Source organism: Euleptes europaea, chromosome 13 (genome assembly GCF_029931775.1).
Source record: "Euleptes europaea isolate rEulEur1 chromosome 13, rEulEur1.hap1, whole genome shotgun sequence".
Taxonomy (NCBI): domain Eukaryota; kingdom Metazoa; phylum Chordata; class Lepidosauria; order Squamata; family Sphaerodactylidae; genus Euleptes; species Euleptes europaea.
The window spans coordinates 8,068,697-8,082,400 of NC_079324.1; the positions used below are offsets into that span (position 1 = coordinate 8,068,697).

Sequence of the window (13,704 nt, forward strand, 5' to 3'; positions counted from 1 at the left end):
CACATACAATTAATACAGGGGAGGGAGGAGACTGTGCCTGTTGGTCAACACACTCCCCATCACACAGGGACAAAGTAGCTCTTTAACTCACCAGGAAAGCTGCTGACCTGGAGGACTGCTGGTAGCCAAGAGCAAGCCACATGCCACTGACTGCACGGCTGGATCCACTCAGGTTGGACCCGGCTGATGCCACTGTTGGCTGGTGCCACTGCCTACACATGCAGAAGCTCACTTGAGACCAACCCATGGAGAGCAGAAGCAGAGTTCAACCACCCTCCAAATGTTAACTGTAAATGGTATATATCATCAGCACAGGGCTCCTGAACTGAACCGCTGGTCCATCTCACATACTGTAGACTGCTCTAGCAGTTCTCCAGGGTCTCAGGAGGAGAGAAGCCTTTCTCCTTTTAACTGGAGATCCTGCAAGGCAGATGCTCGGCCACTAAGGTGCCTTCAAGTGCAGTGTAGTTGTGGAGGTGCTGCACTGAAATGAGAGGTACCCAGGCTCAGCCTCCAACACTACCACCATCACGCTAATTTGGCCATAAAGCCTTCTGGGGATTCTTAGGCGAGTCCTTCTTGCTCAGCCTAGCCTATCTCATAGGATTGTTGTGAGGATAAAATACAGGACTGGAGAATCACATAGGCTGCCTTTCCTACAAAAAGACCAGGGCAGCAAAATAATGTGATTTTAAAAAGGATCCCTTTTTATGATTTTTTTTTTAAAGCTGCAACTGCCTGATACTTATACAGCAAGAACATGACACCGGCATAGGATATAGCTTTACCAGTATTAAATCAGACCTATTGTAACTACAACACTGCGAATGAAGTGTGATGCTTCTAAATCATCTGTAGATCAAGAGGGCTGGGATTGCTTCTACTGACGTATGACCTGACAAGTCCCCAAAGTCACAGAATCATAGAATCATAGAGTTGGAAGGGGCCATATAGGCCATCTAGTCCAATCCCCTGCTTAATGCAGTATCAGCCTAGAGCATCCTTGACCAGCCTCTGCTTAAACACTGCCAGTGAGGGGGGCTCACCACCTCCATAGGTAGCTGATTCCACTGTTGAACAACTCTCACTGTAAAAAATTTCCTCCCTAATATCCAGACGATACCTCTCTACCTGCAGTTTAAACCCATTATTGCGAGCCCTATGATCCTCTGCTGCTAACAGGAACAGCTCCCTGCCCTCCTGTAAGTGACAGCCCTGGATACCTTGGCCTCTGCCCTGATCTCTCTTCCCCTGAAATATCCAGAGAAACCAGTTGGCAAAGAGCTCCATTGTGGCACATGGAACACAGAAGTAGAAAATGGTCAGGAGAGCAAGTCTGTCCCACTTGGAACCCACCAAGCTGAACACAGTGTTGGGTGGCTTGCCAGGGGCTTGATAAGTTTTGAAACCAGTTTGGGACTGCCAAAAGGGGGGGAAGGCAGGTTTATTACACCTCTGGTGGACTGAGTCCTGGGTTGCACAGGCTGGCCTGTGTGCAAATAAAAGCGAAGGGCTATTGGCGCGTCACACAGGTTAAGCACATGAATGGTCAGAAACTGCACCTGACAGAAGAAACCCCCATGGGTGTCATGCAGATGTCTTACCTGAGACATAGAACTTGATGCTTCTTTCATCTGTGCCAACCTTGTTAGAAGCAATGCAGAAGTAGATCCCTGATACGTTGCTTGCAGTGATGGTCAGGATGCTTAGGATCTGTCAAGTGGGGAAAGAAGAAGACAGATGGTTGCCTATAGACAGCTGCTGGGAGGGTGGGGGCGGGGAGAAGCCTTTCTGTATATACAAAAGATGAAATTATTTGTTTTGGAATAAAACAAGAAGGGGAGCCAAGCAGACTTGCGAGGAAGGAGAAACCCCACTGCCCTCCCTGTCATCTTCTTGCCCCTGCTTCCCTCCCACCCTTGCTGTTCACTGTACCCCCAGCTCTCTGTTCCCCCTTACAGTCATCTCTTCTCTCCCTGCCTCACGCAGCCCGACATCATCTTTCTGCCTTCTCTTCCCCACCCCAACTCCACCCCCTATACCTCCTGGTTGAGGCCACGGAATGTCACACACCATTTTGGGTCGTCACAGCAACCCAAAATGCCACCCAAACATTGAAGGTCTTTGATGCACAGCTGTTTCCTTCGCCATCACCCCTCTGACAACTTAGGGTCTTTGTGTTGATTATGCATGCTGTTTCTGACTGTCAGAGGTCACCTCGCTCTCCCCCTGCCTTTCCCCATGTTTTGACCGTGTTTTCAGGGAACTGTTTTATTTCGAATTCGAAAACACAGGCAAAACATGGGAAAATGCAGGGGGAGAGCGAGACAGCCTCTGACAGGTGGAAATGGCATACATAATCAACACGAAGACCCGAAGTTTTCAGAGGGGTGACTGCGAGGGAAACAGCCATGCATAAAAGACCAGGGTTTTCACTGCAATGTCTACACAAGCAGAGACCGTTTTTACTTGGGGGGGGGGTTAACCCCCATTTTACTTTTAGTTTTCCTATTTTGGGCAAAGCTGAGGGTGTCCCGAGACAGGGCCTGGCTGGATCATCTCGAGCCCTTCCCCCTCGCCGCAGTCCTTGCTGCAGCCACTTACCTCTCAGCCGAGGGGAGAAGGGAAAGCCTTCCTCCCACGCTTCCCCTTTCCTCCGCAGGGCACGCTCCAGCTGCAGGAGGAAGATGCCAGCAGCAGGGCAACCCTAGGAGCAGCGACGGGGAAGATGGAGAAGAGCCGACGGGAAGCTGGTGAGGTGATGCTCCCATTCCGCGGCACTTCAGAGGGCCCGCCGACCAGCTGGTAGTCGGGCGGGCCCGTGTGGGGTTTGGCTGAGGCCAGTGAAACCTCAGCAGGGAGCACAAGACTGGCGTGGGCTGATGTAAGCCCTCCTACACCCTTATATGGACTCGGGGCAGTCCTAAGGGAGGGAAAGGGGTGGAGCCCAGGCCCCATCCCAGCATAAAGGCCAGTCGGAGCTGAGGCCGGGCAGGAAGAATGCCACGGGGCTGTCAGGCTGCTCCCAAAGCCGAGACCCTGGCTTCCTCTGAGGGAGAGGCTAATTCAGACTCCCCTTCAGAGTGGCCTGAGGCTGAGGAGGCTCCACTGGAAGGGCCACTCCCAGCGACTGAGGCAAAACGGGCAGGGCCCTTGGAGTCTGCAACCCACAGTGGGTTACCCCTATTTTGCAGAAAGATATACGTTAGTCCTTCCCCATAGAGGGATATTTAAAATCCATATAGTGGGGAGACCTATCTCTGTTGGATAGTTTGGATATTTGATTTGGCAAAGAACAGACTGGCTGGCGCAATGCTATCTCTTCCCATCTTTTTTATTCTTTAATACCCCTCAAGCCTGCCTGAACACTCTCTCTTTGCTGACTTCTCCGCAACCAAAAGAACTCTGCAGAACCTCTTCGATCCTAATTGCTATAAAATGTAAAATTTCCAGGGTATCAGGAAAATATACATGGAGATTAATTACCAGCTCTGAATATAATTCACAGTGGGTAGCAGTGTTAGTCTGTCTGCAGTAGTAGAAAAGGGCAAGAGTCCAGTAGCATCTTAAAGACTAACAAAATATTTTCTGGTAGGGTAGGAGCTTTCATGAGCCACAAAAGCTCATACCGTACCAGAAAATATTTTTGTTAGTCTTTAAGGTGCTACTGGACTCTTGCCCTTTTCTACAGCTCTGAATATATGAGTTTTGTGTGTGCCTTTGTCCCTTTGTCTCATTCTGGGACAAAGGAAGTTTGCTTCTGAAGCCAGAGTTAGAAAACCTTTTTGTTTAAATCTTAATTCTGAGTGATTTGATTTCCTAATAATAAATCTTCTTTATCCAATGCATTACGGTGCCTTATGGATTAGAATGTCTCTACTTAGCTTTGTGCTTAAATGCTGTGCTGCAAGACAGTGACAAATTGATACTTTGATTTCTATGGAGAGTTTTAAGGCACAACCCAAATGCCAAGGAAGCAGAAAGAAGAACAGGGATCTATTACTAACACCCATTCATAGTAGTGGCAGCTGATTAAAAAATCCCCCAAACTTGTAATTTAGAGACAACTGGCAGCAAATGCAAGGTTATGAGGCTTGGCCCTAGCACTGCCATGGAAAGAAATACATAAATATGTAACTCCCAATGTCTGAGGCAAAGAGAGGGCCATTTGTGTAAATTATCATCTTAGGTATCAACAGGGAATTGGCAACAGGGAGAGTGTCAAGAGAGGGCCGAAGAAGAGGTTGGTCCACACAAGGCAAATAGCTCATTCCGATTATTCTTTACAGATCCCCAGAAGTTTCCAGTGTAAATGCTGCAGGTCAGCTGCAAGCTGAATCTATTTCACTTAAAACACTGATATGCAGGAAGCAAGTGGTATAGAGAAGCCCTGTGTTAGGGAAACGACAAGTAGAAATCTTCCAGATGTTCTCTACTTGAAATTTTGGGTTTAGGTTTATTGGGCCCGAGTTTTTTTTGTAAACTCAGAATAAGCCAAATACCGATAAATATCGGTATTTGGCTTATTTCCAAGTTTACAAAAAAAATTCAGGTCCATCATAGACTGTGGGGATTTTTTTTGAAGCTCCTGTGGGGCCATATCTGTAGGTAGAGTCACCAAATTTGCAGTGTGACTGCAAGGGACTCTCCTTAGATGGTCAACAAAGTTTGGTGAACTTTGGGATGGGGGTCCAATTTTATGGGCCAGCAAAGGGGTCGCTCCCATCCTCCAGGCATTTGCAAGCTGTCCATCGGTTTTCAGGTTCAGAAGTTCAGCATTGCCGAGGACTGGCAGAAAGAGCTGATTGGCAGGCTGGCACCTCAAAGTCTGGGGGGTCCCTTTGTATCTGAGGCACATAGCATGATGTCCATGCAAATTAGCTTCCAAATTGAAGAAAAGGGCTTAAATGCAAGAAAAATAAGGCATGGAAAAATGGCATCCTGTGAACAGTCCTTTATTATGGTCATCAAAAATCTGATTTCAATAGATGGTCAAGGTGTGGGGAAATGAAGCCTCTACTTGGGGAGACCTTCAGTTTCAGAGCAGGTTTTTTTTTGGGGGGGGGGATGATATCAGAGCCAGTTGAAGGCTCAACCATGGGCCTGAAGGAGATTGCTCATCCTTGCAGGTGAGGAAGACTCCTTTGGAAGACTGGTGGTGTGAGCAGCTGTTGAAGCTGGTTCTTTTTAGTTGGAGGGTATATCCCTCCAGACGGGACTGGTGAGCCCCGTCTTTTAAACAACCCTTAGGCTTTATCCAAATTAACCCACTGAATGGTGATGGATGGATAGTTGTGTGGTTGGATGGTTGGTCAGACCAAGTGGGCTCTGATTACACGACTCCTACCTCAAAAGGGCCCCAACTATGGGGCCCTGACAAAACCAGTAAAAAAAAAAAAAAGACAGAAAAATGGGAGAAAGCACAGAGCCATGCCTTTGAGCAAAGGCGAATAGCTGAACCCAAAAAAGCCGAATATTTATTCAGCTTTTTCGAGAATCGCATATTTGGCTTTGGGGAGAACCCCAGGTTTTGACATTTGGTAAACCCGAAACCCAAATATTGCTGAAATGGCTAATTTCTGGTTTATTTTTGGTTCGGGTTTATCGATATGCACAATCTTACTTAAAACAAAAGGAAGTGGAAAAGGAACAGCCCACTGGTGTCTCTTATATAGGATTGCCAACCTCCAGGTGGTGGCAGGAGAACTCTTGCTATTTCAACTGATCTCAGGGTGACAGAGATCCGTTCACCTGGAGAAAATGGACATTTTGGCATTGTACCCCATTGAAGTCCCTCCCATCCCCTCACCAAACTCTGCCCTTTTCAGGCTCCACCTCTAACATCTCCAGGTATTTCCCAATCCAGAGCTGGCAACCCTACTCTTATAGATTGCTTCCAAAAGGTGTAATCTGATCAATAATTACAGCTTTTACTAAACTATGATTAGCACCTTAGAGACCATCAAGATTTTGGGTTTATAAATATGCACAACCCTACTTAAAACAATAGGAAGCAGAAAAGAAACAGGCCACTGGTGTCTCTTATATAGGATTGCCAACCTGACAAAGTGAGCTTTGACTCTCAAAAGCTTATACCCCCAAAATCTTGGTCTCTAAGGTGCTCCTGGGCTTGAATCTAACTGTTCTACTGCAGACCAACATGGCTACTGCAGACCAACATAGACCAACAGCTAGGACTGTTATGTCTAACCAGTAGACAAAAGCAGGAAAAATGTTTTAATTAACTCTAACAATGCTAATAATGCATTAAAGCAAACAACAGAAAGTTCCTGAAGGCAGTAATTAAAAAAACACACACTTATATTGCACTAGCCCAAATGGCTCACAGCAAATAGTTCTAACAGTAGAGAATCCTTGGAAATCAGAACTGCAAACAGTGCTTGGAGATGCAGAAACAAGTTAGTCTCAGAGGGACAGAAGCAACTGGTGATGCACAAGAGCCCTTTCAATTACATCAGTCCCAGAGTAGGGCTGCCAGAGTTCAGATGGAGCCTGGAGAGCTCCTAGAATTACAACGGACTTCCAGATGACAGAAATCAGTTCCCCTGGAGAAAATGGCTGCTCCAGAGGGTGGGCTCTATATCACTATTACCCTGCTGAGATCCCTCCCCTCCCTAAATCCTACCCTCCCCAGGCTCCACCCCCAAAATCTCCAGGTTGGCAACCCTCCTGAGTTGGCAACTCTATCCCAGAGGCTTCTACACATAATAAATCCTCTAGTTAAAGTGTACACAGACATAATTCCAAGAGCTAGTGCTCCAAAGAAAAGGAAAAACATTTCCTAAAAGTTACTTCATGCCCTGGTGTAGGGTTGCCAACTTCCTTGATTGTCTCACATCAAAGTTCTGATCCTGCTTAGTTTTCAAGATCTGATGAGATCGGGCTATACCGTGCTGCCTTCTCTCCCATCTCTTAAAGTAGGGTTCCCAGACATGCATAAAGAAATGCGTAAAGATGCACAGACATGAGTATATGTCTCCCACACTTTATGTGTTTGTTCATGGAAATTCCAAGGTACGCACACCAACATGCACACCACATAAAGCACGGAACTGTCCTTTCTTGGAAACTGCTTGGAGCACAGAAATTCATGGGATTTCAGTGGGGAAATGAAAAGCTCAAGTGATTATCGTTTAATACGAAGCATCCCTTGGAAGAGGTAAACCCCAGTCCTTTGCTGTAGCTGTCTTCTCTTGGGTAAATTCCTGAGATCAAGGTCAGTTTTACCTTGGCAGTGTCTCAGAATAAAAGATACAATGGCTGATTGTCCATTTCCTCCTTCAGCTTCCAAGGAAATGATGCCATATATCATCCCAAAAGCATACTGAGGTAACACATACACCTGTGTGCACAGTGTTTCCAGTCCCAGCCCCCAAGTAGTGGAGAATCAGTAGAATGGTCCAGATTCAGAACTGACAGCATGCCTGTGAGCCAGGCACTTTATTTTTACATTTATTTCATTTATACCCTGTCTTTCTCCCCAATGAGGACCCAAAGCAGCTTACACCATTCTCCTCTCTGCCATTTCATCCTCACAATAACCCTGGGTGGTAGGCTAGGCTTAGAGTGTATGGCTGGCCAGAGGACACCCAGCAAACTTCTATGGCAGAGTGGGGATTCGAACCTGGGTCTCCCAGAGTCTCTGTTCTGTCCTCCAATTATGCAGTTCAGTCTAAACAGAGGTTATGGGATTTTGTGCCATTTTGTCTTAATGAAAGGGCATCCAGGAGGCTCTCGGGACCCCAGAAGCTACCCACTAGTAAATGTGTGGGTGGGTGTAAAGTGCTGTCAAGTTGCAACCGATCTACAGTGACCCCACAGGGTTTTCAAGGCAAGAGAGGAGCAGAGGTGGTTTTGCCATTGCCTGCCTCTGCACAGAGACCCCGGGCTTCCTCGGTGGTCTCCCATCCAAGTACTAACTCAGACCAACTCTGCTTGACTTCCGATATCTGACAAAATACACATTGGTGGATGATATAGGCAAGTAGGTTATACACATTTCTTAGTTACAAGGTAATTATTGATATTCCTTTCATTTCATTGGAGCTCAACCTGGAAATGAGACAACTTCATAAGCAAGGAAGGCCGGTACGGCCCTGCCTAACCACCTTGCTGCAGATGCTCCAGACACCTACTGAAGATTTTAAAAACTGCACTCATGAGGACTACACACTTATGCAGAAAATAAAATAAAATCTGATGCCCCTACCAAGTGTGCGCGCTCAGGCTAGGTCCTGTTCTTAGAGGCCTGAGTACAGTGTAAATGTGAAGGGCTACATCCTATCACTGCAAGAAACCTACAACAAATGGTTAATTTTTTTTAAAGCCTATATGAAAACGCTGGTGTTTGATCACAAGGCGCAGCTGTGGACTAGGGGCTGATTGCTTTACATCTCATATTTTAAAACTGAAATAATCTTAAGGCACACTTTTTTAAAAAAAGGTGTCAAGAAAGATGAAAACACTAGGATAAAATTAATCAAACAAACATGTAAGACTCAATCCGTCATCTCACACTGGAAGTCCTCTTGGGGTTCCAGGGGGGATTAAGGGAAAGGTACTTGTTTGGGAGAAAGTAAGTCCAAATAAATCACTCTCGAATGTGACTTTCAGCATTGCTTCTCTGAGCTCCCTGTCAAGCCATTTTAGATGTCCCCTGAATAATTAAGATGCCAGGCTCTTTCCTGTGGCATTACATCATGAGGTCAGCCGCTCACCTGCCCTCCGCCACAGCTTGCTGTGCAGCCATTGCCAGCACTCATCCCGCTAAAACTGACCAGGAACAGTAATGGAGAGGCCCTTTGTCAGTTTGACCTGATGCCCAAACCAGGAGCCAGTCTTCAGTCTTTGTGCTGAGAATTTTGCGGGGCCCGCGACACATCAGAAAGCTTCAGGCACGAATGGCAAAGACTAGCAGAAGTTCCAGGTTCCGTCTTGGCGGCCAGGGCTAGCTCCCAGATATCCACTTCTGGAGACCTTCATTTCTGGAGCACTTCAGAGGAGATTTCTGGTTCTACCCAGAACATTTTCAGAGGAGACATGGGACTCCTTCTTTCCTATGGAACGTGCCCCTGCTTTAGGCTTTCTGGTTCACCTATGCATCCACATACACATAAACACACAAAGCTACCTTATACTGAATCAGGCCATTGGTCCATCAAGGTCAGTATTGTCTATTCCAGGGGTCCCCCAACCTTTTTGAGCCTGCGAGCACATTTGGAATTCTGACACCACGTGGTGGGCATAGCAACAAAATGGCTGCCACAAAATGGCTGCTGTGGGAGGCGGAGCCAGCCGCAATATGATTGCCACAGCTTACCTTCAGTAACACAGTGCAGATCTTTGTGCTGTGGTGGCAGCTGCTGCACAGCCAATCAAATCTCCAATAGTCAATCAGAAGCCTTGCTTGGCAAAAGCCCTACCTGGCCCCGCCCACTTCCTAAAAACATTTGGTGGGTTCCAGAAAAGATGCAAAGGTGGCCACGGGCACCACGTTGGGGACTCCTATTCAGACAGGCAGCAGCTCTCCAGAGTCTCAGGAAGAGCTCTTTCACTAGGGTTGTTGGGAAAAAAAATCGGTATAGTTCAGAGTCGGCCGAATTCAGCTCGTCTGGATTCGGGATATGCTGAAGTCCGAACTCACCCGCTTCGAGTCCATGCAATTCGGCATGAATTCAAAGTTCGGGAAAAAAAATTCCCCGAATAAAGCCATTAAAAACACAACAGCGACTTTCCGCGGCTCCGGGGGGGGCATTTTTGGGGGTAGAGGTCCCAAATTTTCAGCGGAGCTTCAAAGGACCCTTCTTGCAAGACCCCCAAGTTTTGTAGAGTTTGGGTCAGGGGGGGCTGAGATATGGGCCCCGAAAGGGGTCCCCCACCCTTAATGTGCATCTCTGAGCAGAGCTTGCCCATGCACAAAGCTCCCAGCCCCGACAAACAGCTGAGCTGCGGGGAGCAAGGGCGGGGCAGGTGCGAAGAAGTTTGCAAAGCAACACAACTGCAAAGCAACACAACCATGCAAAGCAACATGTTTGCAACCATGCAAAGCAACACCTGACACCTGGGAGTTTTGCAAACCATGGAAAGGGACAGAAGCAGCTAGCTATGCATAATGGGCAGGGCAGGTGCGAAGAAGTTTGCAAAGCAACACAACTGCAAAGCAACACAACCGCAAAGCAACACGTTTGCAACCATGCAAAGCAACACCTGACACCTGGGAGTTTGCAAACCATGGAAAGGGACAGAGGCAGCTAGCTATGCATAATGGGCGGGGCAGGTGTGAAGAAGTTTGCAAAGCAACACAACTGCAAAGCAACACAACTGCAAAGCAACACAACCATGCAAAGCAACACGTTTGCAACCATGCAAAGCAACACCTGACACCTGGGAGTTTGCAAACCATGGAAAGGGACAGAGGCAGCTAGCTATGCATAATGAGCAGGAGGGGTGGAATTTCCCCTTTTGCATCAGACTGGGGACCAGGAAAATGAATTCTTTAAGTCACCATTTGAAAACCAATTTTGAGCAAGCATCAAAATAGACCTAACCGCTCTTATGAATGAGGGAAAACCTGAGGACACACAACTGAAGCCCCCCCTCAAACCAGGGAGAGAGAGACTCGAGGGGGCACACACACCCCAGGCAGAACAGGCAAAAGCCCCCTTTGGCTTCCCCCCCACACCCACAGAAACTGCTCCCTCCCCACACACACACACAGACTCTGCTTCCCCCCCCCACACACACAGAGGAGAAAAATTATAGATTAAAGCCCCCAAAGGGGTCTTACTGTGGCTGTCTTCTGTTCCATCAGGAGGGGCTGGGAGGACTGGGTAATCCAATACGATTCTATTTAAGCATGGGAGGTTTTGCCTTGGATTTGCCACTCTGGAGATGCATACAGGATCGGGTGATCCATTCATCGCAACAGGGAAAAGGGGAAAGCCCATATCTCGGGACCCCCTGACCCAATGTTTACAAAACTTGGGGGGTCTCTTAAGAAGGCTTGTCTGAAGCTATGCTGAATGTTTGGGGGCTGCACCCCCAAAAATGCGCCCCCTGCAGCCACGGAAAGAGAAAAGGGGGGAGCCCGTATTTCTGCCTCCACTGAACCCATCTTTACAAAACTTGGGGGGCTCTTAAGAAGGGTTGTCTGAAGCTATGCTGAAAGTTTGGGGGCTGCACCCCCAAAAAAGCACCCCCTGAAGCCACGGAAATGGAAAAGGGGGAGGGAAAAGGGGTGGAGCCCATATCACGGGACCCCCTGACCCAATGTTTACAAAACGTGGGGGGTCTCTTAAGAAGGCTCGTCTGAAGCTCCGCTGAAAGTTTGGGGTCTCTACCCCAAAAAATGCGCCCCCTGCAGCCATGGAAAGGAGCGAATGTGCACACTCACCCCCCCACAAGGATTTCTCTCTTTCTCTCCCCGGCCGGGCCGCGCAGCAGCTGATTCCTCCAGTACTCAATCCTGACTGATTGGCCAGAAGAAGACCCAGCCTGGCCACCTATTGGTAGGGGGAGAATGCTGCTTACTGACGGTTATGCTGCTGCGTCCCGAATTTGCTGAATTTATTCGTGAACTCCCGAACTCGCTGAATTCGGCTCCCCTGTTTCCCCGCCATTTTTGAGTTTGGTTCGTCCCGAACTAAAAACCGCCGAATCAAGGGAAATTCGGCTGTTTTTCAGTTCGGGCCGAACCAAATCGACAGCCCTATCTTTCACATCATCTACTGCCTGGTCCTTTTAACTGGAGACACCGGAGATTTAACCTGCGACCTTCTGCATGCAAAGCAGAGACTCTTCCACTGAGCCACAACCCCTCCCCACATGATGATCACCACAACGCCCAGTGTTGGCACATTCTGTGCAAATGGCCCACTGCAGATCTAGCCTGACAGAATGTCCAGATCACCTCTGAGACAATGCTTTTTCAGTAGAGTCGGTTCTCACAATCACTGGCCAGGTACCAAGGGTACAACAGTCAGGTCGACGGAAACCCTTCTGGTATGTGTGCACACGTGAAACCCTGTGTCTTGAGACCAGTCAGTTTTAATCATCTTGTGCAAATGTCCTCGTTCCAAGACCAAGCACCCTTCTAGCGTGCTGGATGGATGCACACTTTTTTCAAAAAGATTAAGGAGGGGGGAAATGGGAGAACAGCAGCATGGCTTAGTTATCTGCCCCAAAGGAAGGCTATCCTGCCCATTACATGTGGACAGGATATCACACTCTTTTCTTTGAGAACGGGGATTTCAAGGATAACCTGGGGAAGGCAAAGAAGCGGGAGGGGGAAATCAAATCAAAAAATCAAATTTATTAATACAGTTAAAACAAATTTATTAATACAGTCAGACCAGTAAAAGGGAGGGGGAAAGCTCTGAAAATGATCTCCCAGTGAAGCTCTCAGGTACAGTACACAGCAGCCGGCGAAAATAGACGCCATTTGTGTGTCTGCCCACCCCCCTCCTTTTCTCTCACTTGTACTGAGGCAGTGTGGGTGAGGAGGTGGAAAAGGGGGAGTGGGTAGGAAACTGTTCAGCTCTTGGGAGCCTCCAGGGCTGCAATGGAGGCGTTTGTGGGAAGACTGAATTAGCAAGCCCTGCTCAATTAGACCCCAAAACGGTCAAGTGTGTGGCGACGAGCAAACGCAGATTTACGCTAAGAGATGCAAGTAAGCCACTGCGGGCAATTTATCTGTCCGCACAAATGAAGAGGAAGAAAAAAGAACTTGGGGCCCTAGGGGAGACTTTCCAAATCTGAAGGCAGCATTGCTGTCTCCCACACATCAAGTCCATAATGAACATAGTTCCAGAGGAAAGTCCCGTCGATCGGTAGTAAAACAGCTAGACAATAATGGAAAAGACAATAATACTAGGAAAAGCTGAATGCAGCAAGAACAGAGGAAGCCCCGACATGAGTTGGATTGACTCAATCAAGGAAGCCACGGCCCTCAGTCTGCAAGACCTGAGCAGGCTGTTAATGCAGGACATTTTGGAGGACATTGATCCATAAGGGTCACCATAAATCGGAAGCAACTTGAGGGCACTTAACACAAACATCGTTTCTTAGAGCACAACAAGATTTGCAGGGCATGAACTTGCGAGAGTCAAAACTCCAAAGGAGCCTACTCCCCCCAGGTTGCCAACCTCCAGGTGGTAGCTGGAGATCTCCTGGGATTACAACAATCTCCAGGAGACAGAGATCAGTTAACCTTGAGAAAACTGCTGCTTTGGAGGGTGGACTCTATGGCATTATACCACATTGAAGTCCCGCCCCTCCCCAAACCCCACCCTCCTGAGGCTCCACCCCCAATCTTCAGGTATTTCCCAACCTGGACCTGGCAACCCTACCACCCTTACATGAACAAGATCTTTGACCTAGGTGAGCATCAGAACCAGGCACAGAAGAACGGTGTGTTTTCGTGAGCACTTATCAGATTTTTTTTTTTTTTTTTTTTTGCTTCTGAGGGACACTATCTGAACAATCTGCATCATCCCTACAGCCTTCATAGATTCTGAAAGGGTGGACAACTAATGTGTGAAGCATATGCTGGAGGTTGGGGGAAATTCTTTTCGCTGGCAGATTCTGAGATGTGAAGTTTTTGGTCTAGTACAATAGACTCAGGGCACAAAGGAAAGATTATTCTGCTGAGCCAATGCCAGCATCATAACTCAGTCAACTGAAACC

The 13,704-nt window shown here is 47.7% G+C and overlaps 1 protein-coding gene across 1 annotated transcript in view; it reads right to left on the minus strand.

The window, feature by feature from the left end:
• LOC130486469 (vascular endothelial growth factor receptor kdr-like) overlaps positions 1–13,704 on the minus strand; it is a 194,306-nt gene that overhangs the window by 94,665 nt on the left and 85,937 nt on the right. Inside the window, exon 12 of the mRNA XM_056859739.1 lies at positions 1,605–1,713. Within this exon, the coding sequence (XP_056715717.1) occupies positions 1,605–1,713 (109 nt within the window). The remainder of the gene's footprint in view (positions 1–1,604; positions 1,714–13,704) is intronic.